We start from the raw sequence: 22,530 nt of genomic DNA on the forward strand, positions 1-22,530 counted from the left end.
GGTTCTGAAGGTGCGTGCCATAATCTGGTGTCAGAAGAGTTAACGGTCAGCCAACTCCTTCATATGCTGAGGGACAAGACTCTGAAATGGGAAAAACTTGAACACGAGCTGCGATCTTCAAAGGAAAAGGGTTCGGAGCTCTCAAAAGTCATTGAGATGGCTGATGTGACGACACAGACTGAAACGACTGCAACAGAGCATCCATTGGATGCCAAAAGTACGCTGACTCATGTCAATGTAGAACAACAGACCGCTGAAACAGCTGCTCCGGTAGAGGGATTGCATAGTCCGATCAATCAATCTCCAAAGGAAGTTGAAGTATTAAAATCACAAATGAGGTCACTAGTAAACGACTTGCTGAAAGCCCAGAAAAAGCTGGATGCAGAGGTACACATGAAGAAGTCTCTTCAGGAAAGATGTCTGGATTTGGAACAAGAGCTGGCTAACGTCCAGCTGGGTAGGGAGGAAATAGACGACCCTCTCGCTGACCTGTCGGACGACTCCGAATATTACTATGTCCTGTCCTGCCCAACTTGTAACTTCGACTCCCACCATACAGAAATCATGGAGGAGCACCGAAAGTCTACGGAACATCGGGAGAAAGTGGCTCTACTACGAAGAAAGGAGGAAGAGAAGGAGGAACTGCGCATGCAGCTGGCAGCTGTGGCAGCTGACAATGGAGCCCAGAGAGTCTCCAAGAAGCAGAAAAGGAAAAGTAAAAACAGAAGATGACCCATCTGAACCATTATCACCTCTACCAGATCACACACGTGGTCCCTCCGAACGGAGCCAAATCAGTTCGGAAGTTCAAGCTGTTAAATCCATGAAAGGACTATTGAATGAGTAACGTGAACCGACTACACCACAGAGATTGAATCTGTGAACTGTTTTCCGCAGAGACTGAATCTGTGATATGTTACGTTAAACATGAAGTTATATATGTATATATGTTATTACGTTATGTTAAATGGGGGGGTGACTATAAAGCTAAGAAGGGAGGAGTGTTGTGTATGTAACCTGTTCCACCTTAAGAGAGCTTAAGCCTGTTCCACCTTAAGAGATGTACTACTTTCTCAGGCTGCTGTAGACGTAATACCGGGGGTGAACACACCGATAAGCACTGTGCAGTAATCTTGTATTCAGTGTAGTCCCTACCTCCAACCAGTAAAGACCTGTTTTATTGTTACTGATTAAGTCTGAGTATTAATTACTTGAACAACTCACAGACTTAACACTGTCTATCTCTGTAATCTCCGCCAGACCCTACAAACCTCCCTATCTCTGTAACCTCCTCCTGCCCTACAAACCTCACTACCTCTGTAACCTCCTCCAGCCCCACAACCCTCCCTTTCTCTGTAACCTCCTCCAGCCTTACAACCCTCCCTATCTCTGTAACTTCCTCCAGCCCCTACAACACTTCGACCTTTGTAAACTCCTCCAGCCCTACAACCCTCCCTATCGCTCTAACCTGCTCCAGCCTTGCAACCCTCCCTATCTCTGTAACCTCCTCCAGCCCCTACAACCCTCCTATCTCTGTAAACTCAACCAGCCCCTACAACCCTCCCTATCACTTTAACCTCCTCCAGCCCCACAACACTCCATATCTATGTAACCTCCGCCAGCCCTAAAACCCTCCCGATCTCTGTAACCTCCACCAGACCGTACAACCTTCCCTATCTCTGTAACCTCCTCCAGCCCCTACAACCCTCACTATCTCTGTAACTTCCTCCAGCCCCTACAACACTCCCTATCTCTGTAACCTCCTCCAGCCCCTACAACCCTCCCTATCTCTGTAACCTCCTCCAGCTCTACAACCCTCTCTATCTCTGTAACCTCCTCCAGCCCCTATAACCCTCCCTATCTCTGTAACCTCCTCCAGCCCTACAAACCTCCCTATTTCTGTAACCTCCTCCAGCCCAACAATCCTCCCTATCCCTCTAACCCGCTCCAGCCCTACAACCCTCCCTATCTCTGTAATCTCCTCCAGCCCTACAACCCTCCCTATCTCTGTAACCTCCTCCAGCCCTACATCTCTATCTCTTAAAATTCCTCCAGCCCCTACAACCGTCCCTAACCCTGTAACCTCTTCCAGCCCCATCAAACCTCCCTATCTCCGTAACCTCCTCCAGCCCCTACAACCCTTCCGATCTCTGTAACCACCTCCAGCCCCTACAAGCCTGTCTATCTCTGTAATCTCCACCTGTCCCTACAACCCTCCATATCTCTGTAACCTCCTTCAGTACCTACAACTCTCTGTATCTCTGTGAACTCCTCCAGCCCTACAACCCTCCCAAACTCTGTAACCTCCACCAGACCGTACAACCTTCCCTATCTCTGTAACCTCCGCCAGCCCTACAATCCTTCCTATCTCTGTAACCTCCTCCAGCCTCAACAACCCTCCCTATCTCTGTAACCTCCCCCGGCCCTACAACCCTCCCTATCTCTGTAACGTCCTCCAGTTACTACAAGCCTCCCTATCTCTGTAACCTCCTCCAGCCCAACAACCCTCCCTATCTCAGTAACCTCCTCCAACCCCTACAAACCTCCCTATCTCAGTAACCTCCTCCAGCCCTACAACCCTCCCTATCTCAGTAACCTGCTCCAGCCCCTACAAACCTCCCTATCTCTGTAACTTCCACCAGCCCCTACAACCCTCCTATCTCTGTAACCTGCTCCAGCCCCCAGAACCCTCCCTATCTCTGTAACCTCATCCAGCCCTACAACCCTCCCTATCTCTGTAACCTCCTTCAGCCCCTACAACCCTCCCTATCTCTGTAACCTCCTCCAGCCCCTACAACCCTCCCTATCTCTGTAACCTCCTCCAGCCCCTACAACCCTCCTATCTCTGTAACTTGCTCCAGCCCCCAGAACCCTCCCTATCTCTGTAACCTCCTCCAGCCCTACAACCCTCCTATCTCTGTAACCTCCTCCAGCCCCCAAAACCCTCCCTATCTCTGTAACCTCCTCCAGCCCCTACAACCCTCCCAGAGCTCTACGCTCCTCCAATTCCGGCCTGTTGCGCACACCCCTGATTTCCATCGCTCCACCATTGGCGGCCGTGCCTTCAGCCGCCTAGGCCCCTAAGCTCTGGAATTCCCTCCCTGAACCTCTCCGCCTCCCTCTCTCTGCTCCTTTAAAACGCTCCTTTAAATCCGACCTCTTTGACCGAGCTTTTGGTCACCTGTCCGACTATCTCATGTGGCTCTCTGTGGAATTTTCTTCGATAATCGCTCCTGTGAAGCACCTTGGGATGTTTTACTACATTAAAGGCACTATTTAAATGCAAGTTGTTGTTGTCGTCCCCTGAGCCTTGCCTCTCTCTTTCTCTCCTCTCTCAGTCTCTGTTCGTCTGTGCCGTTCCACAGATGTTTTTTTGAGACAATGATGAGCATCGTTCATTGCCAGACATCATAGAATTGTAGAATGTTTCCGCACAGGAGGAGGCCATTCGGCCCATCGTGCCTGTGCCGGCTCTTTGAAAGAGCTCTCCAATTCGTCCCACTCCCCCTCGCTCGTTCCCCATAGCCCTGCAACTTGTTCCTGTTCAAGTCTTTACCCAATTCCCCTTTTGAAAGTTACTATTGAATCTGCTTCCACCGCCCTTTCATGCAGCGCGTTCCAGATCACAACGACTCGCTGCGTAATATATTTTTTTCCTCATCTCCCCCTCTGGTTCTTTTGCCGATAATCTTTAATCCGTGTCCTCTGGTTACTGACCCTCCTACCACTGGAAACAGTTTCTGCTTATTTCCTCTATCAAAGCCCCTCATGATTTTGAACACTTCTATTAAATCTCCCCTTAACCTTCTCTGCTCTAAGGAGAACAATCCCAGCTTCTCCAGCCTCTGCACTTAACTGAAGTCCCTCATCCCTGGTACCATTCTGGTCAATCTCCCCTTAACCTTCTCTGCTCTAAGGAGAACAATCCCAGCTTCTCCAGTCTCTGCACTTAACTGAAGCCCCTCATCCCTGGTACCATTCTGGTCAATCTCCCCTTAACCTTCTCTGCTCTAAGGAGAACAATCCCAGCTTCTCCAGTCTCTCCACGTAACTGAAGTCCCTCATCCCTGGTACCATTCTGGTCAATCTCCCCTTAACCTTCTCTGCTCTAAGGAGAACAATCCCAGCTTCTCCAGCCTCTGCACTTAACTGAAGCCCCTCATCCCTGGTACCATTCTGGTCAATCTCCCCTTAACCTTCTCTGCTCTAAGGAGAACAACCCCAGCTTCTCCAGCCTCTCCACGTAACTGAAGTCCCTCGTCCCTGGTACCATTCTGGACAATCTCCCCTTAACCTTCTCTGCTCTAAGGAGAACAATCCCAGCTTCTCCAGTCTCTCCATGTAACTGAAGTTCCTCATCCCCGGTACCATTCTGGTCAATCTCCCCTTAACCTTCTCTGCTCTAAGGAGAACAACCCCAGCTTCTCCAGTCTCTCCATGTAACTGAAGTCCCTCATCCCTGGTACCATTCTGGTCAATCTCCCCTTAACCTTCTCTGCTCTAAGGAGAACAATCCCAGCTTCTCCAGCCTCTCCACGTAACTGAAGTCCCTCATCCCTGGTACCATTCTGGTCAATCTCCCCTTAACCTTCTCTGCTCTAAGGAGAACAATCCCAGCTTCTCCAGTCTCTCCATGTAACTGAAGTCCCTCATTCCTGGTACCATTCTCGTCAATCTCCTCTGCACCCTCTCCAAGGCCTTGACATCCTTCCTAAAGTGCGGTGCCCAGAATTGGACCCAATACTCCAGCTGGGGACTAACCAGTGTTTTATAAAGGTCCTTGGCATATCCCTTGCCTGCCCAGATAAAGAATTATCTTAATGGGGGGGGATGGGGAATGATAATAAATCATCAGCCCTCACCTGATCTGCTCCAAAGGGAGTGATGTTGGACTTGACGCATCCCACCGCCAGCCCAGTCACCACCAGCCCCGTGTAGACTAAGCCCCGGCAGTACTCCCCTCCGTCTCCGGCCGCGGCCCCCACGCCCCCGGGCTGCGAGTGGTTCCAGCGGGCGGTCAGGTTGCCTCCGCCCTCCCCTCCTCCTCCTCCTCCCGTCCGATTGCCGCACAAGAGGGCCCGGGTCCTGGGCTCGGCGGTCAGGGGCAGCACCAGCATCCCGGCCAGGTAGAGGGCCATCCCGGCCACGATGGTCCTGAAGCGGCCCAGGTGGGCGTCGGCCAGCCAGCCCCCGAAGGGCGAGACAAGGTAGGCCGCCCCGGTGAAGACTAGGCTGGCGCTGGTGGCCTTGGAGCCCTCCCAGCCAAAGGACGAGCCGTTGAGGTAAAGGACCAGGTTGCCCACCACGGCGTAGAAGGCCAGACGCTCCAGGACTTCCACCATCAGGATGACTCCACAGGCCAGCTTGCGTCCTTTGAAGGCCGATGTGGCCCGGTGGGCCTCCTTGGCCTTACGGCCCAGGAGAGGCTTGGTCTCCCCTCCGTGCTCCATCGATAGCTCTCTCTCTCTCTATCACTCGCCCTCCTTTCGGCTGTGACCCTGACGCATTTCTCTCTCTCTGTTGTTTCATGTCTGTTTCTGTCCGCGCTTCCTCTTTTCAGATGTCTGTAGGGTTGTTCCCAGTCACATGGACATGACCACATCAAGAGGTCTGTCAGTGTGCGAGAGACAGAGAGACAGAGAGAGAGTGACAGAGAGAGAGAGACAGAGAGAGAGAGAGAGAGAGAGAGAGACAGAGAGAGAGAGAGACAGAGAGACAGAGAGAGACAGAGAGAGTGACAGAGAGAGAGAGACAGAGAGACAGAGAGAGAGAGAGACAGAGAGAGAGAGAGAGCTCTCACGGAGTGGGTGGGGTTTCCTCGCCGCAAATCAAAGGCAATCTGGTTCAGATTCTACAGGGAGGATTTACAGGGCGGAAGCTGGCCGTTCGGCCTATCTGGTCCTTGCCGATGCTTTTCAACGCTCCACTCGAGCCTTCTCCCAACCCTACTTCCTCTCTGCAGGGTGATGGGGAAAGAGCCGGGGGGTGGAATTAATGGGACAGCTCTTTCAAAGAGCCGGCACAGGCGCGATGGGCCGAATGGTCTCCTTCTGTGCTGTATCGTTCTATGATTCTACACCTTCTTCCCTTCTGTCTCAGAGGAGATTGACCAGAATGGTACCAGGGATGAGGGACTTCAGTTACGTGGAGGGACTGGAGAAGCTGGGATTGTTCTCCTTAGAGCAGAGAAGGTTTAGGGGAGATTGACCAGAATGGTACCAGGGATGAGGGACTTCAGTTATGTGGAGAGACTGGAGAAGCTGGGATTGTTCTCCTTAGAGCAGAGAAGGTTAAGGGGAGATTGACCAGAATGGTACCAGGGATGAGGGACTTCAGTTATGTGGAGAGACTGGAGAAGCTGGGATTGTTCTCCTTAGAGCAGAGAAGGTTAAGGGGAGATTGACCAGAATGGTACCAGGGATGAGGGACTTCAGTTATGTGGAGAGACTGGAGAAGCTGGGATTGTTCTCCTTAGAGCAGAGAAGGTTAAGGGGAGATTGACCAGAATGGTACCTGGGATGAGGGACTTCAGTTATGTGGAGAGACTGGAGAAGCTGGGATTGTTCTCCTTAGAGCAGAGAAGGTTTAGGGGAGATAGACCAGAATGGTACCGGGGATGAGGGACTTCAGTTATGTGGAGAGACTGGAGAAGCTGGGATTGTTCTCCTTAGAGCAGAGAAGGTTAAGGGGAGATTGACCAGAATGGTACCAGGGATGAGGGACTTCAGTTATGTGGAGAGACTGGAGAAGCTGGGATTGTTCTCCTTGGAGCAGAGACGGTTTAGGGGCGATTTGATGGAGGTGTTCAAAATCACGATGGGTTTTGATAGAGGCGGTGGGGAGTAACTGCTCCCTGTGGCAGGAGGGTCAGTAACCAGAGGACACAGATTGAAGATAATTAGCAAAAGACCCAGAGGGGGCGATGAGGAGAATTTTTTATGCAGCGAGTTGTGATCCGGAATGTGCTGCCTGAAGGGCGGTGGAAGCAGATTCAATATTTAGAAGAGGAATTGGATAAATACTTGAAGGGAAATAATTTGCAGGGCTGTGGGGAAAGAGGAGGGGAGAAGTGGGACCAATTGGAGAGCTCTATCAACGAGCCGGCACAGGCACGATGGGCCGAATGGCCTCCTTCTGTGCGGTATCGTTCTATGGTTCTATTCCTTTCTCCCTCATGTCTTGATCTGGCTTCCCCTTTAATACATCTCTGCTATTGGCCTCAGCCACTCCCTGTGGGAGCGAGTTCCACATTCTCACCGCTCTCTGGGTGGAGGTGTTTCTCCTGAATTACCTGTTGGATTTATTAGTGACGATCTCATACTTTGGACTGAGCTACAAGTGGAAGCATCTTTTCCACGTCGACCCGATCGAACCCTCTCGGAATTCTTAAGACCTCTATCAGGTCGCCCCTCAACCTTCTCTTTTCCAGAGAAAAGAGCCCCAGCCTGTTCAGTCTGTCTCATTGAAACGTACAAGATTCTGAGCGGGGTCGATGCTGAGAGGCTGTTGTCCACCGGCTGGAGAGTCTGGAACTTCATCATCTTCTTCGGCAGTCCCTCGGAACCGAGGATGACTCGCTTCCACACTAAAAATGAGTTCTCGGGTGACTGATGAGTCCAATGCGGGACCTACAGTCTCTGTCACAGGTGGGGCAGACGGTGGTTGAAGGGGCGGGTGGGTGGGGTGTTTGGGTTGACGTGCGCTCCTTGCGCTGTCTGCGCTTGGCTTCCGCTTGCTCCCGGCGAAGAGACTCGAGGTGTTCAACGCCTTCCCGGATGCTTCTCCTCCACTTTGTGCGGTCTTGGGCCAGGGATTCCCAGGTGTCGGTGGGGATGATGCACTTTTTTCCAAGGAGGTTTTGAGGGTGTCCTTGAAGCGTTTCCTCTGCCCACCTGGGGCTCTCTTGCCGTGCCGGAGCTCCGAGTAGAGCGCTTGTTTCGGGAGTCTCGTACCGGGCATGCGGACGATGTGGCCCATCCATCGGAGCTGATCGAGCGTGGTCAAAGCTTCGATGCTGGGGATGTTGGCCTGAGCGAGAACACTGACGTCGGTGCGCCTATCCTGCCAATGGATTTGCCAGATCTTGCGGAGGCAGCGTTGGTGGTACCTCTCCAGTGCTTTGAGGTGCCTGCTGTACATTGTCCATGTCTCAAGAACTGGGGAGTCCAGAACCAGGGGTCACAGCCTCAAAATAAGGGGTCGGCCATATAGGACTGTGATGAGGAGAAACCTCGTCACTCAGAGGGAGGTGAATCTTTGGAATTCTCTACGCTAGAGGGCTGTGGAGGCTCAGTCGTTGAGTATATTCAGGACAGAGAGCGAGAGATTTTTGGATATTACGAGAATCATGGGATATGGGGATCAGGCGGGAAAGCGGAGTTGAGGTAGCAGGTCAGCCATGGTCTTATTGAATGGCGGAGCAGGCTCGAGGGGATGTACGGCCGACTCCTGCTCCTATTTCTCATGTTCTTTCCTGATAGATATAACATCTCAGTTCTGGGATCATGCCTTGTGAAACTTAGGATAGAGTCATAGAATGGTTACAGCACGGGAGAAGGCCATTCGGCCCGTCGAGCCCATGCTGACTCTCAGCTAGTCCCACTCCCCTGCCCTTACCCCGTCTTGTTTGATTCAGATGGCTCCGAGGGGGGGGGGTGCGGGGGCAGGGTATGGTTGACACGATACCCCAGCTTCCTCTCCCTTTGTTTAAATCAGCCTTTGTTGCCCCCTCCTGGCGACCAACTTAAACTCCAGGCCCTGACATTATTTACAAACCTTCTCCATTCCGTCCCACAGGCTCTGTTCCGAATCTGGTCGTTTATCACACTGCTGCTTGTGGGAGCTTGTTGTGCGCATTTTGGCTGCCGCGTCTCTTACCTTACAACAGTGAGTACACGTCAGTGATGTACTTCTCATTGGCCGGAAAGCACTTTGGGAGGTCCTGAGGTCATGAAAGGCGCTGTCGAAATGGGAGTTCATTCGTTCTCTCTCTCTTTCTCCCTTCCTTCCTTTCTTCCTTCTTTCTTGCCCTCTTTCTTTCCAACTCACTTTCTTTCTTCCCCTCACTAACTCCCCTCCCTTCCTTCCTTCCTTTCTCCCTCCCTCTCGCGCTCTCTCTCTTTCTCTTTCCCTCCCTCTCTCCATCCCTCCCTCCATTTCACCCTTTTTTCCCTCCCTCTCTCCCTCCCTCCCTCTCTCCCTTCCTTTCTCCCTCCCTCTCTCCTTCCCTCTCTCCCTCTCTCCTTCCCTCTCCCCCTCTCTCTCGCTTTCACTTTCTCCCTCCCTCCCTCTGTCCCCCTCTCACTCTCATTCTCCATTTCTCCCTCCCTTTCGCCTATTCTCCTTCCCTCCCTCTCTCCTTCCCTCTCCCCTTCTCACTTTCACTTTCTCCCTCCCTCTCTCCCGCTCTGTCTGCTCCTCCCCCTCACTCTCACTCCCTTTCTCCCTCCCTCTCTGTCGTTCCCTCCCTCCCTCTCTCTCTCTTTCCCTCCCGTTCTCCCTCCCTCGCTCTCTTTCTCCCTCTCGCCCTCCCTCCCTCCATTCAATTCAATCCTCCTCCATCTTTGATACCTCGGGGCCTGTTCTTCTTTTAAGTATTGTAGCCTTTGATGAGCGTGAATAATTGGAGCAGTTCCTACGGCACTGAACCCCATACTCTGGACTCAGGTCGAGGGTCACGGTACAGGGTTAACGGTCAAAGACGCATTGGCGTTTGCAAGCCTGGAAATAGGCCGGCAAAGTGTTTATTGGGAGTAACCATGGCTACGAGGCCCTGCAGCAGGCCTCGTGCCTGGCTGTGGGTGATATTCCAGCCACCGCTGGCAGAGGGCGACAGATCATCATGGAGACAGTGAGAGCTGATGGGCTGCCCCAGTCAGCACCAACACGGGAGGGATGCCATTCGACCCCTCTTAATCGAACTAATCCCGAATTCTTTCTTGGATTCATTCTTTGATACGTGCGTCGCTGGCAAGGCCAGCATTTATTGCCCATCCTTAATTGGCCCTGAGAAGGTGGCGGTGAGCCACCTTCTTGAACCGCTGCAGTCCGTGTGGTGAAGGTACTCCCACAGTGCTGTTAGGGAGGGAGTTCCAGGATTTTGACTCAGCGACGATGAAGGATCGGCGATGTACTTCTAAGTCAGGATGGTGTGTGACTTGGAGAGAACTTGAAGGTGGTGGTGTTCCCATGCGCCTGCTGCCCTTGTCCTTCTAGGTGGCGGAGGTCGCGGGTTTAGGAGATGCTGCCGAAGAAGCCTTGGCGAGTAGCTGCAGTGCATCTTGTAAATGGGAAAGGCTTTCTCCTCAATTGGGGATTGTTCAGACCTCAGATAACAAAATCCTGAGAGGCCTCCCACCTTCCACCCTCTGGAAATTTGAGATTTTCCAAAACTCTGCTGCTCCTGTGCTCACTATCCTACGTTGACCAGCAACTCCTTAATTCATCATCCTGGTGTTAAAATCCCTCCATGACCCTCGCACCCCTCCCTATCTCTGTAATCTCCCCCAGCCCCTACAATCCTCCCTATCTCTGTAACCTCCTCCAGCCCTACAACCCTCCCTATCGCTGTAAACTCCTCCAGCCCTACAACCCTCCCTATCTCTGTAACCTCCTCCAGCCCCTACAACCCTCCCTGTCCCTGTAACCTCCTCCAGCCCTACAACCCTCCCTATCTCTGTAAGCTCCTCCAGCCCTACAACCCTCCCTATCTCTGTAACCTCCTCCAGCCCCTACAACACTCCCTATCTCTGTAACCTCCTGCAACCCTACAACCCTCCCTATCTCTGTAACCTCCTCCAACCCTACAACCCTCCCTATCCCTGTAACCTCCTCCAACCCTACAACCCTCCCTATCTCTGTAACCTCCTCCAACCCTACAACCCTCCCTATCTCTGTAACCTCCCCCAGCCCTACAACCCTCCCTATCTCTGTAACCTCCTCCATCCCTACAACCCTCCCTATCTCTGTAACCTCCCCCAGCCCTACAACCCTCCCTATCTCTGTAACCTCCCCCAGCCCTACAACCCTCCCTATCTCTGTAACCTCCCCCAGACCCTACAACCCTCACTATCTCTGTAACCTCCTCCAACCCTACAACCCTCCCTATCTCTGTAACCTCCCCCAGCCCTACAACCCTCCCTATCTCTGTAACCTCCTCCAGCCCTACAACCCTCCCTATCTCTGTAACCTCCTCCATCCCTACAACCCTCCCTATCTCTGTAACCTCCCCCAGCCCTACAACCCTCCCTATCTCTGTAACCTCCCCCAGACCCTACAACCCTCCCTATCTCTGTAACCTCCTCCATCCCTACAACCCTCCCTATCTCTGTAACCTCCCCCAGACCCTACAACCCTCCCTATCTCTGTAACCTCCTCCAGCCCCACAACCCTCCCTATCTCTGTAACCTCCACCAACCCTACAACCCTCCCTATCTCTGTAACCTCCTCCAGCCCCACAACCCTCCCTATCTCTGTAACCTCCTCCATCCCTACAACCCTCCCAGATCTCTGCCCATCCCCCTCGAAGTCCATCGCTCCACCATTGGCGGCCGTGCCTTCAGCTGCCGTGACCCCTAAGCTGTGGTATTCGCTCCCAAAACCTCTCCTCCTCTCTCTCTCCCCTCCTTTAAGACACTCCTGAAAACCCAGCTCCTTGACCGAGCCTTTGGTCACCTGCCCCTTACATCACCTTATGAGGCTCGCTGTCAGATTCTGTTTGATAATCGCTCCTGTGAAGCGCCTTGGGACGTTTTACTGAGTTATAGGTGGCTGTATGAATTCAAGTGGTTGTTGTTGGGGTGGGTGGAAGGGCTTGGGGAAGATCATAAGGCCTCTGGATCCATTCTGTTTCCTCGCCCCCCACCGCCCCCACCCTCGCCCACCCACACCCCACTCCTCCCCACCCACTCCTGTCTGATTCCAACCACACCAGTCACCACTTCCTGTGCCCGACTTAAAAAAAAAACTGTGCGAACTCCGTAACGTCGGCTGAAAGCCACCTGCCTCTTGCGCTCTGAGGGTGGGTTTGAAGAAAGCAGGAAGGAAAACACGGGCGTGCGGTGCGGGCTTCTCTTGTCCTCACCTTTCATCCCACCAGCCTCCACATTCAACGGATCATCCTCCGCCATTTCCGCCACCTCCAACGTGACCCCACCACCAAACACATCTTCCCCTCACCTCCCCTTTCAGCATTCCGAAGGGACCGCTCCCTCCGCGACACCCTGGTCCACTCCTCTATCACCCCCAACAGCCCTGCTCCTTCACCTGGCACCTTCCCGTGCAAGCGCAGGAGATGCAACACCTGCCCTTTTACCTCCTCCCTTCCCACTGTCCAGGGCCTCAAACACCCCTTCCAGGTGAAACAGCGATTTACTTGTACTTCTCACAATCTAGTGTACTGTATTCGCTGCTCACGATGCGGTCTCCTCTACATTGGGGAGACCAAACGCAGATTGGGTGACCACTTTGCGGAACACCTCCGTTCAGTCCGTACGGGTGACCCTGAGCTTCCGGTCGCCTGTCACTTTAATTCACCGCTTCACTCCCACTCTGATCTCTCTGTCCTCGGGCTATTGCATTGTTCCAATGAAGCTCAACGTAAGCTCGAGGAACAGCACCTCATCTTTCGATTGGGCACTTTGCAGCCTTCTGGACTCAACATCGAGTTCAACAATTTCAGATAATTATCCCTGCCCCCATTTTTCATGCAGTGTGATTTTTGCCATTCCCATTTGCAACATTTTATCTTTCCTGCCTCTTACAAAAGTACAGGATATTCTTTCTATTCCTTCCTCCCCTCCTAACCGCCCTCCCCCCGTCTCTGCACCTGTTTCATATCTGTTACATCTCCAGCTTTTTCCAGCTCTGGTGAAGGGTCCCAGACCTGAAACGTTAACTCTGTTTCTCTCTCCACGGATGCTGCCTGGCCTGCTGAGTGTTTCCAGCATTTTCTGTTGTTATTTCAGATTTCCAGCATCCGCAGTATTTTGCTATTATACATCGGCTCCCGGTCCAGCAACGCTTCAGTTTTAAAATTCTCATCCTTGTTTTCAAATCCCTCCGCGGCCTCGCCCCTTCCCGATCTCTGTAATCTTCTCCAGCCACTACAACCCTCCGAGGTCTCTGCGCTCCTCCAATTCTGCCCTCTTGAGCATCCCCTGATTTTAATCGCTCAAACATTGGCGGCCGTGCCTTCAGCTGCCTGGGCCCGAAGCTGTGGAATTCCCTCCCTAACCTCTCCTCCTCTCTCTCAACTCCTTTAAGACGCTCCTTAAAACCTAGTTCTTTGATCCAGCTTTTGGTCACCTGCCCTAATATCTCCTTATGTGGCTTAGTGTCAAATATTGCTTGATAATCGCTCCTGTGAAGCACCTTGGGACGTTTGTTATTTTATATATTTACATACGTGTGTGTATAGAGAGAGAGAGAGAGATTTTAAAATGTTAAAAACATTCGATTGACTGAATCGAGAGAAACTAGAATCATAGAATTGTAAGAATCGACGGATTCCTATCCAAATCCCTGAGGTCGAGTCAGTTCAGTAAATTAACCGAATTTAATTAAACTGGTGAACAAAACAAAAACATGCAGGAGCAACAGCAAACAGGTCTATACAGTAGCTTGTTCCACGAGGTCTGAACTCAGAACCTCCCACCTCTGACGTCATGACGTCATCACTTTTCCCGCCACTCGGGGCACCACGTGACCAACGTGATGATGTCATCGCGTTGTTTCAGGGTTTTTACAGAAAGCTTGTTTACACTCAGCAAACGGACATAGGTGCTGTAACATTGCTTTACAGACAGTTATTCATTTGTACAGGAGTTCATTGGTGGTTTTACCACATGCGCCCCCCCCCCCAGAAGTGTCTTTAATCATCAAAGTCAATCGCAGAGGAGGTCGGACAATCCTGTCGGAGCGACTCCGATATTCCCGGAATCACCAACTGTCATTGTGGAGGCGAAACCGACCTCGGGGCTTCCCTTCCGGTCGCGCAATCGGTGTTGCTGCTTTCTCGGTGCCGGCGGCACGAATTTACATGGGGGTCGGCAGCATCTGGCTTTCTGACCGAAACGGGCGTGGTAGTAGCAAAGGCCGGTCTGTGGAGGTGCCGAGGCGGGGTTCTTGGAGGCGGGGCGCGTCGAGGTGGCACAATACTGTTGCATCACCGCGTAAATGGTGTCGGCTTCGGCCGCGAGCGCCACACCGTCCGTAGCCGTCGACCTGGCCAGGGCTGCTTGTACCTGCTCAGGGAGCTGGCTCAGGAACAGTTCACGAAATATAAAACACTGCGGCTCAGACCTGAGGAGGGTGAGCATGTGGCTCATCAACTCGGAAGGCTTAGCATCGCCTAACCCGGGGAGTGCGAGCAAGCGCCGTGCGCGCTCCGCCTTTGTGAGACCGAATACTTGCATGAGGCGCGCCTTGAGCGTTTCGTACTTGTTCTCCACGGGCGGGGTCTCCAGCAGGCTGATAATGCGGGAAGCCGTCGAGCTGTCCAGTGCGGAGACCACATAAAGGTAATGGGTCTGATCCAGCACTATGTTTCACAGTTGGTACTGAGCCTCCGCTTGAACGAACCAGGAGGCTGCTGTTAAATCCGTGAATCTTGATGTATGGTGTCCTTCAAGAAATAGACAGAGACTGCAGAGGAACAATCAACAGGTGTTTACTGGATGAGGGTTACTCTAAACTAACAGTACAGAGTACAGATCCCTACTCAGGGTTTATATACAGGTGTGGTCACTGCCGGTACTACAGTATACAGGAGCTGTAAAAAGTAGTTCTCCCCTTAAAGGTACATACACTACAATTCCTCCCCTTTTAGATTAACAGTACCATAACATTCATTTAACAATTAACACTTTTAGCATGCAACATTAACTGAAATTAGTCCATTTATAAATTCAGTCTTTGGGGCGGCTTCCTGATCCTTTCTGGATAGCGCCTTTCCTGAGTGTCTTGCTCTTGGTGCGGAGGCGATTCTGGCCCTCTGTCGTCGGTTGGTTCATCAGCTTCCGATGCTACTGTTTCTGGGGTAGATGCTACCGGTATGTCGGGTTCATCACCAGGTACGCGAGACATGGGGTTGACTCGTTCCTGTGACTCTAGGATCTGGTCGACATGGCATCTCACAATGTTCTCCCCAACATCCACTGTGTACATTAGTGGCCCCTGCCGTGTGCATATCGTTCCTGGTTGCCATTACTCTGTTCGGTAGTCGTGGGCCAAGACTGGTTGCCCTACATTGAAGCTCCTGGTCGGCTTCTCATTGATGTGCTGGAATTGCTTATTCTCAACATCTCTTCGTACATTTGGTCTGAGCAAGTCCAGACGAGATCTCAAACTTCGGTTAAAAAACATCATGGCCGGGGTCTGGTTGGTGACTGCATGTGTCGCATTTCTGTAGGCTAACAGGAAATTGTCCACCTTATGCTGCAGTGGAATGTCGTCATCGCACATGGCCCTTACTGCCTTTTTAAAGGTTTGTACGAACCTCTCAACCAATCCATTTGTGGCTGGATGATATGGGGTGGATGTGTAATGCCTTACCCCATTCCTTTTCATAAATTTCCGAAACTCTTCGGACACAAACTGTGGTCCGTTATCAGAGCAAATCTGCTCTGGCAAGCCGTTCCTGGCAAATATGGTCCATAGGACTGCAATCGTTTTCTCCGTGGTGGTGGAGGACATTTTGATCACATCAGGCCATTTCGAGTGCGCATCCACGGCTATTAAAAACATTGAGTCCATGAATGGACCAGCAAAATCAATATGCACCCATTACCATGGAGAGGAGGGCCACTCCCATGGGTGTAGAGGGGCATGTGGTGGTGCATTTTGGACCTTCTGGCATCCTGAGCAGCTCTTTGTCAGGTCCTCGATTTGCTGATCGATCCCCGGCCACCACACATAAGCCCTAGCAAGGCTTTTCATTTTCACCCCTCCCAGATGGCCTTCGCGAAGCTCATTGAGCACTCTCTCCCTTAACTTGGGTGGAATTACCACTCGGGATCCACACATCAAGGTCCCCTGGCATACTGACAGCTGTTCTCTTCTGGATGAGAATGCTGGCAACAGTGAGTCGCCATGTTGTAGGGGGTTTCTCTTGCTCGTTCTGGTCTCCTACCAGGCTTCGTGCAATAATTACCCTTGAGTGGTTCGACCCACTCTCCCCTACGGTTCTAGACCTTGGACTTAGGTGCAGGGAACTGTAGTGCAGAGAAAAACTCAATAGACCAGGTTGAATAGCACGAAATGGAGGCTTTTATTATTAAACAGTTTGCAGCATTACAAAATACATATCATAAGCATAAATTAAAGCGACTACAAGCATGCACATATCTATAAACTTAATTCCATGGAAATGGGAAACACACGGCACATCGAAAAAGGGGAAACACATTACGATTACCCTTACCCCCTCCCCTAGACCTAGACTGAGTTTCGACCTGAGGAACTCGGAATCATGCTCACCACTTTCAGATTCGCAAAAGAGGGGGTTCGCAGCCTTTTGGTACAGCTTTCCGTCGTCACGTGGATTTGGAAACTTCTGGCGCAGCTTGTTTTTCTCTCTCTCTCAGGCGATGAGGCAGTGGACACAGCCTTGATGAGCGCTCGTCATGGTTGAATCTGTTAACAAGCCGTTGAAGAACTGGATACACATGGGAGAATCCGAGAGTTTCTGGCCGAATGGTATGTCGAGGCCCTGACTGGCTAGGCCTGGAATGTCTTTTTATTTATTTCTCGCTCCCGCCTGGCTCGGCGGTTTTCCAGAGGGTGTCTTCTCCTTCGGCCTGGGTCGTCGATGATCTCCCGACAAAAGTACCCGGGCCACCCTCCTTCATCTTCCCGTCGTAGTCGAGCCTTGCCTGGCCGAGCTGGCTTCCCAGCCAAAGTCTTCTCGTCATCACCGAAGTTACGAATTGTACCGAAGAAGTGAATCGTCCTACGAGTGAAGCGTAGCCGTCGAGGTGAAGCGTTGCCTCCAGTGTGTGTGTGTTCTTTTTGATGGACTTTCAAATCCATAATTATACCATTTTGGGGCAGTCTTATCTCCCGCCAGATCATAGTCCAGTCTTTGTAATATTTTTGGCGGGCAGAAATCTCTGCAGGGGCGCTTTGTCTTGTAACGGGAGCCGGTGATAGCTTTAACTGGCCTTCCTGGCCGATAATGTCTTTTACTTTGTCACCGTAACTCGGTTCACATATTGATCGGTCTGGAGATTGCCCTTGATGGCTGTTAAACGGTTCTTCCTTTGTACAGTAAATGGGTTTAAGTGTTCATGCATTGTCTGCCCATATCTTGATGGGCCCCATCCTGTTACCTGAAAATGTCTTGTACTTAGAATCCAATTAATGTGTATGCTCAGTTCCCTGAGTTTCGGTTTCCCGATACTGGCTTTCGCGGGCTTACTGCTCTCAATCCACAAGCCTGTCTGGCTTGCAGTAACAGAAATCAAATGGTCCCAGAAACTGATCACGAGGTCCGGCGGCCATTTTGTATGCCCCTTTTTATCAAAAGGGTTTTCTGTATAAGCTTCTTTTGGTCAATAAAGCTGTGTTATTAATCCTGTTTTCTTGCGTGATTAGTTAATGAAAATTTTCGAATCTTCCAGTCCCCCCTGTGATACTGATAGCTTGCTTACAGTATCAATAATCCGTGGTGAGCAAATTTTCCCGATTCCTCACATCCAAACATTCCCTGAGACTATGCCCCTTAGTTCTAGACTCTCCAGTCATAAGAAACAGCCTCTCAGCATCTAACCCTGTCGAGCCCTCTTAGAATCTTATATGTTTCAATGAGATCACCTCTCATTCTTCTAAACTCCAGAGTGTATAGACCCAATCTACTCAACCTCACATCATAGGACAACCCTCTCATCCCAGGAATCAATCTCGTGAACTTTGGTTGCAGCGTCTCCAGGGCAAGTATATCCATCCCTAGGTAAGGAGGCCAACACTTTGCGTCAAGGGATAGTTTGCTGCCTTGTTGGAGGCGGTTAAAGGGGAGGTTCTCCCCGGTGTCCTGGTGCCAACACATATATCCCTCGAACCAGGCCTGCAATGGAGGGCCTGGCCATTTATCTCATTGTGTGAGCTTGCTGTGCGCAAATTGGTTGACGCCTTTTCAGGATGAGACATTTAAACCCGAGGCCCCCCCGTCTGCCCTTTCGGGTGGGCGTTAGAAGATTCCGTGGCCACTCTTACGAAGAAGAGCGGGGGGGTGGGGGGGGGAGTTCTCCCCGGTGTCCTGGCCCAATATTGATCCCTCAATCAAAAAACCTCAGATTGTCCGGGCATTATCTCATTGCTGTGTGTGGGATCTTGCTGTGCACAAATTGGCTGCCGCGTTTCCTACATTACCACAGTGACTACACTTCAAAAGTACTGAATTGGATGTAAAGCGCTTTGGGACATCCTAAGGTTGTGAAAGGTGCTATAGAAATACAAATCTTTCTTTCTTTCCTTCCATCTTTCTTTCTTTCTTTCTATTTTCAGTGGGAAAGATGGTGGGACGGGGTGTAAATGGGTGCTGCTGATTCACCAATTCATTGGAAACTTGAAAACTTGACCACTTGACCACTTGGAAACTTGATAACTTGATAACATGGTCATTGAACCTTGACCACTTGATAACTTGACCACTTGACCACTTGGAAACTTGATAACTTGATAACATGGTAATTGAACCTTGACCACTTGATAACTTGACCACTTGGAAACTTGATAACTTGATAACTTGGCCATTGAACTCTTGACCACTTCATAACTTGACCACTTAGAAAATTGATAACTTGACCACTTAGCACTTGAATTCTTGACCTCTTGACCACTTGATATCTTGGCCACTTGAACCCTTGACCACTTGATAACTTGACCACTTGGAAACGATAACTTGACCACTTGGAAAATTGATAACTTGACCACTTGACCACTTGGAAACTTGATAACTTGACCACTTGGCTCTTGACCTCTTGACCTCGTGACCACGTGACCAATTGATAACTTGGCCACTTGAACACTTGACCACTTGATAAATTTACCACTTGGAAATTTGATAACTTGACCACTTGCCACTTGACCACTTGACCTCTTGGCCACTGGACCATTGATAACATGGCCACTTGGACACTTGGCCATTGGGCCACTTGATAGCTTGACCACTTGATAACTTGGTTACTTGACCACTTGACAGCTTGACCACTTGACCACTTGGTCACTTGACCACTTGGTCAGTTGACCACTTGACCACTTGATAACTTGACCACTTGGACACTTGACCACTTGACCACTTGATAGCTTGACTACTTGGCCACTTGACCACTTGATAGCTTGACCACTTGGCCACTTGATAGCTTGACCACTTGGCCACTTGATAGCTTGATCTCTTGATCAATTGGCCACTTGGTCGCTTGACCACATGACCACTTGATTACTTGGACACTTGACCACTTGATAACTTGACCACTTGGACACTTGACCTCTTGACATCTTGACCACTTGACCACTTGATAACTTGGCCAATTGAACCCTTGACCACTTGATAACTTGACCACTTGCCACTTGAATACTTGACCTCTTGCCCACTTGACCACTTGATAACATGGCCACTTTGTCACTTGACCACATGACCACATGACCACTTGACCACATGACCACTTGATAGCTTGGCCACTTGAACACTTGATAACTTGACCACTTGGGCACTTGACCTCTTGACCTCTTGGCCACTTGACCACTTGATAACATGGCGAATTGGACACTTGATGACTTGACCACTTGGTCACTTGATAGCTTGACCACTTGTCTACTTGATAGCTTGACCTCCTGATCACTTGGCCACTTGGTCACTTGACCACATGACCACTTGATAGCTTGGCCACTTGAACACTTGATAACTTGACCACTTGGCCACTTGACCTCTTGACCTCTTGGCCACTTGACCACTTGATAACATGGCCACTTGGACACTTGACCACGTGGCCACTTGATAGCTTGACCAATTGTCCACTTCATAGCTTGAACTCCTGATCACTTGGCCACTTGGTCACTTGACCACATGACCACTTGTTAGCTTGGCCACTTGGACACTTGATAGCTTGACCAATTGTCCACTTCATAGCTTGAACTCCTGATCACTTGGCCACTTGGTCACTTGACCACATGACCACTTGTTAGCTTGGCCACTTGGACACTTGATAGCTTGACCATTTGGCCGCTTGGTCACTTGACCACTTGGCCACTTGATAACTTGACCACTTGATAACTTGATTACTTGGACACTTGACTACTTATTAGCTTGACCACTTGGCCACTTGGATACTTGACAATTGACCACTTCACCACTTAATAACTTGACCACTTCGACACTTCACCACTTGATCACTTGAGAGCTTGACCACTTGACCACTTGGCCATTTGTTCACTTGACCACTTGATAGCTTGACCATGTGACCACTTGATAGCTTGACTACTTGATAGCTTGAACACTTGGCCACTTGACCACTTGGCCAGTTGGCCATTTGTTCACTTGACCACTTGATAGCTTGACCATGTGACCACTTGATAGCTTGACTACTTGATAGCTTGAACACTTGGCCACTTGACCACTTGGCCAGTTGGTCACTTGATCACTTGGCCACTTGTCCACTTGACCACTTGATCAATTGATAGCTTGGCCACTTGACCACTTAATAGCTTGATTAGCTGATAACTTGGCCACCTAATAACTTGGCCACTTGACCACTTGATAACTTTGTCACTTGACCACTTGATAACTTTTCTAATTGATCACTTAATCATTTAATAACTTGACCACTTTATAACCGGGTCACTTGACCACTTGATAACTTGGCCACTTAATAACTTGGCCACTTGATAACTTGACCGCCCCTGCTCTGTCATGTGATCTGATTGGTGTTACATCAAAGGGGGTCTTGATGATCCAGCTTCAGCTCTGGACCACTGCCCTTGAACGCTTGACCACTTGGTCAATTTACCACTTGATAACATGACGACTTGATAACTTGACCACTTGAACAGTCGACCATTTGATAAATTGGCCACTTGACAACTTGACCGCTTGGTAACTGGAACTTGGAAGTGGTGGTGTTCCCATGTGCCTGCTGCCATTGTCCTTCCAGGTGGAAGAGGTCGCGGGTTTGGGAGGTGCTGCCGAAGAAGCCTTGGCGAGTTGCTGCAGTGCATCGTGTAGATGGTACGCACTGCAGACACGGTGCGCCGGTGGTGGAGGGAGTGAATGGTTGAGGTGGTGGATGGGCGATCTGGGCTGTGTTTTGATCTCGACTCTGTGTCACTCGTGGTCTTGCGTTGATTGGTTCACAGGCTGGATGAGAACGGTCCCCGAGATGCTTGCACTGAGGAACTGGCCTCCGCCCGCAGTACAAATCGGTCACTGAGAGCACTGTACCTCCACAGGAACTCATTTACCGACCAGTCGATCCCCGCCTTCCACCGTCTCGCAAAGAGCTGCACCAGTCTAAGGTACATCTGGTGAGTACAGCCTTGTTCATGTTAGTTATACACAACTCTGGTTTCACAGGCTCGAGGGGCTGAATGGACTCCTCCTATTCCTATGTAACAGGCTCCAGGGGCTGAATAGCCTCCTCATGTTCCTGTGTAACAGCCTCGAGGGGTTGAATGGGCCTCCTCCTGTTCCTGAATAACAGTCTCAAGGAGCTGAATGGCATCCTCCTGTTCCTGTGTAACAGGCTCGAGGGGCTGAATGGCCTCCTCCTGTTCCTATGTAACAGGCTTGAGGGGCTGAATGGGATACCTCCTGTTCCTGTGTAACAGGCTTGAGGGGCTGAATATCCTCCTCCTGTTAATATGTAACAGGCTTGAAGGGCTGAATGGGCCTCCTCCTGTTCCTATGTAATAGGCTTGAGGGGCTGAATTGCCTCCTCCTGTTACTGTGTAACAGGCACGAGGGGCTGAATGGCCTCCCCCTGTTCCTCTGTAACAGACTCGAGGGGCTGACTGGCCTCCTCCTGTTCCTGAATAACAGTCTCAAGGAGCTGAATGGCCTCCTCCTGTTCCTGTGTAACAGGCTCGAGGGGCTCAATGGCCTCCTCCTGTTCCTATATAACAGGCTTGAAGGGCTGAATGGGCCTCCTCCTGTTCCTATGCAATAGGCTTGAGGGGCTGAATGGCCTCCTCCTGTTACTGTGTAACAGGCACGAGGGGCTGAATGGCCTCCCCTGCTCCTGAATAACAGTCTCAAGGAGCTGAAAGGCCTCCTCCTCTTCCTATGTAACAGGCTTGAGGGGCTGAATGGCCTCCTCCTGCTCCTATGTAACAGTCTCGAGGGGCTGAATGGCCTCCTCCTGTTCCTGAATAACAGTCTCAAGGAGCTGAATGGCCTCCTCCTGTTCCTGTGTAACAGGCTCGAGGGGCTCAATGGCCTCCTCCTGTTCCTATGTCACAGGCTTGAGGGGCTGAATGGGACACCTCCTGTTCCTGTGTAACAGGCTCAAGGGGCTGAATGGCCTCCTCCTGTTCCTATAT

General features: G+C 50.9%; 2 protein-coding genes across 2 annotated transcripts in view; both read right to left on the reverse strand.

Moving 5' to 3' along the window:
- Positions 1–5,553, reverse strand: part of LOC147092111 (solute carrier family 15 member 4-like) — a 166,540-nt gene extending 160,987 nt beyond the window's left edge. The window contains exon 1 of the mRNA XM_085976382.1: positions 4,863–5,553. Within this exon, the coding sequence (XP_085832508.1) occupies positions 4,863–5,450 (588 nt within the window). The 5' untranslated portion in view covers positions 5,451–5,553. The remainder of the gene's footprint in view (positions 1–4,862) is intronic.
- LOC147092098 (AMP deaminase 3-like) overlaps positions 1–22,530 on the reverse strand; it is a 997,179-nt gene that overhangs the window by 810,478 nt on the left and 164,171 nt on the right. The gene's annotated exons all lie outside the window — the stretch shown is intronic.

The sequence above is a fragment of the Somniosus microcephalus genome, unplaced genomic scaffold (genome assembly GCF_052327205.1).
Source record: "Somniosus microcephalus isolate GS21.2 unplaced genomic scaffold, FLI_Smic_1.0 unresolved_chr2, whole genome shotgun sequence".
Lineage (NCBI taxonomy): Eukaryota > Metazoa > Chordata > Chondrichthyes > Squaliformes > Somniosidae > Somniosus > Somniosus microcephalus.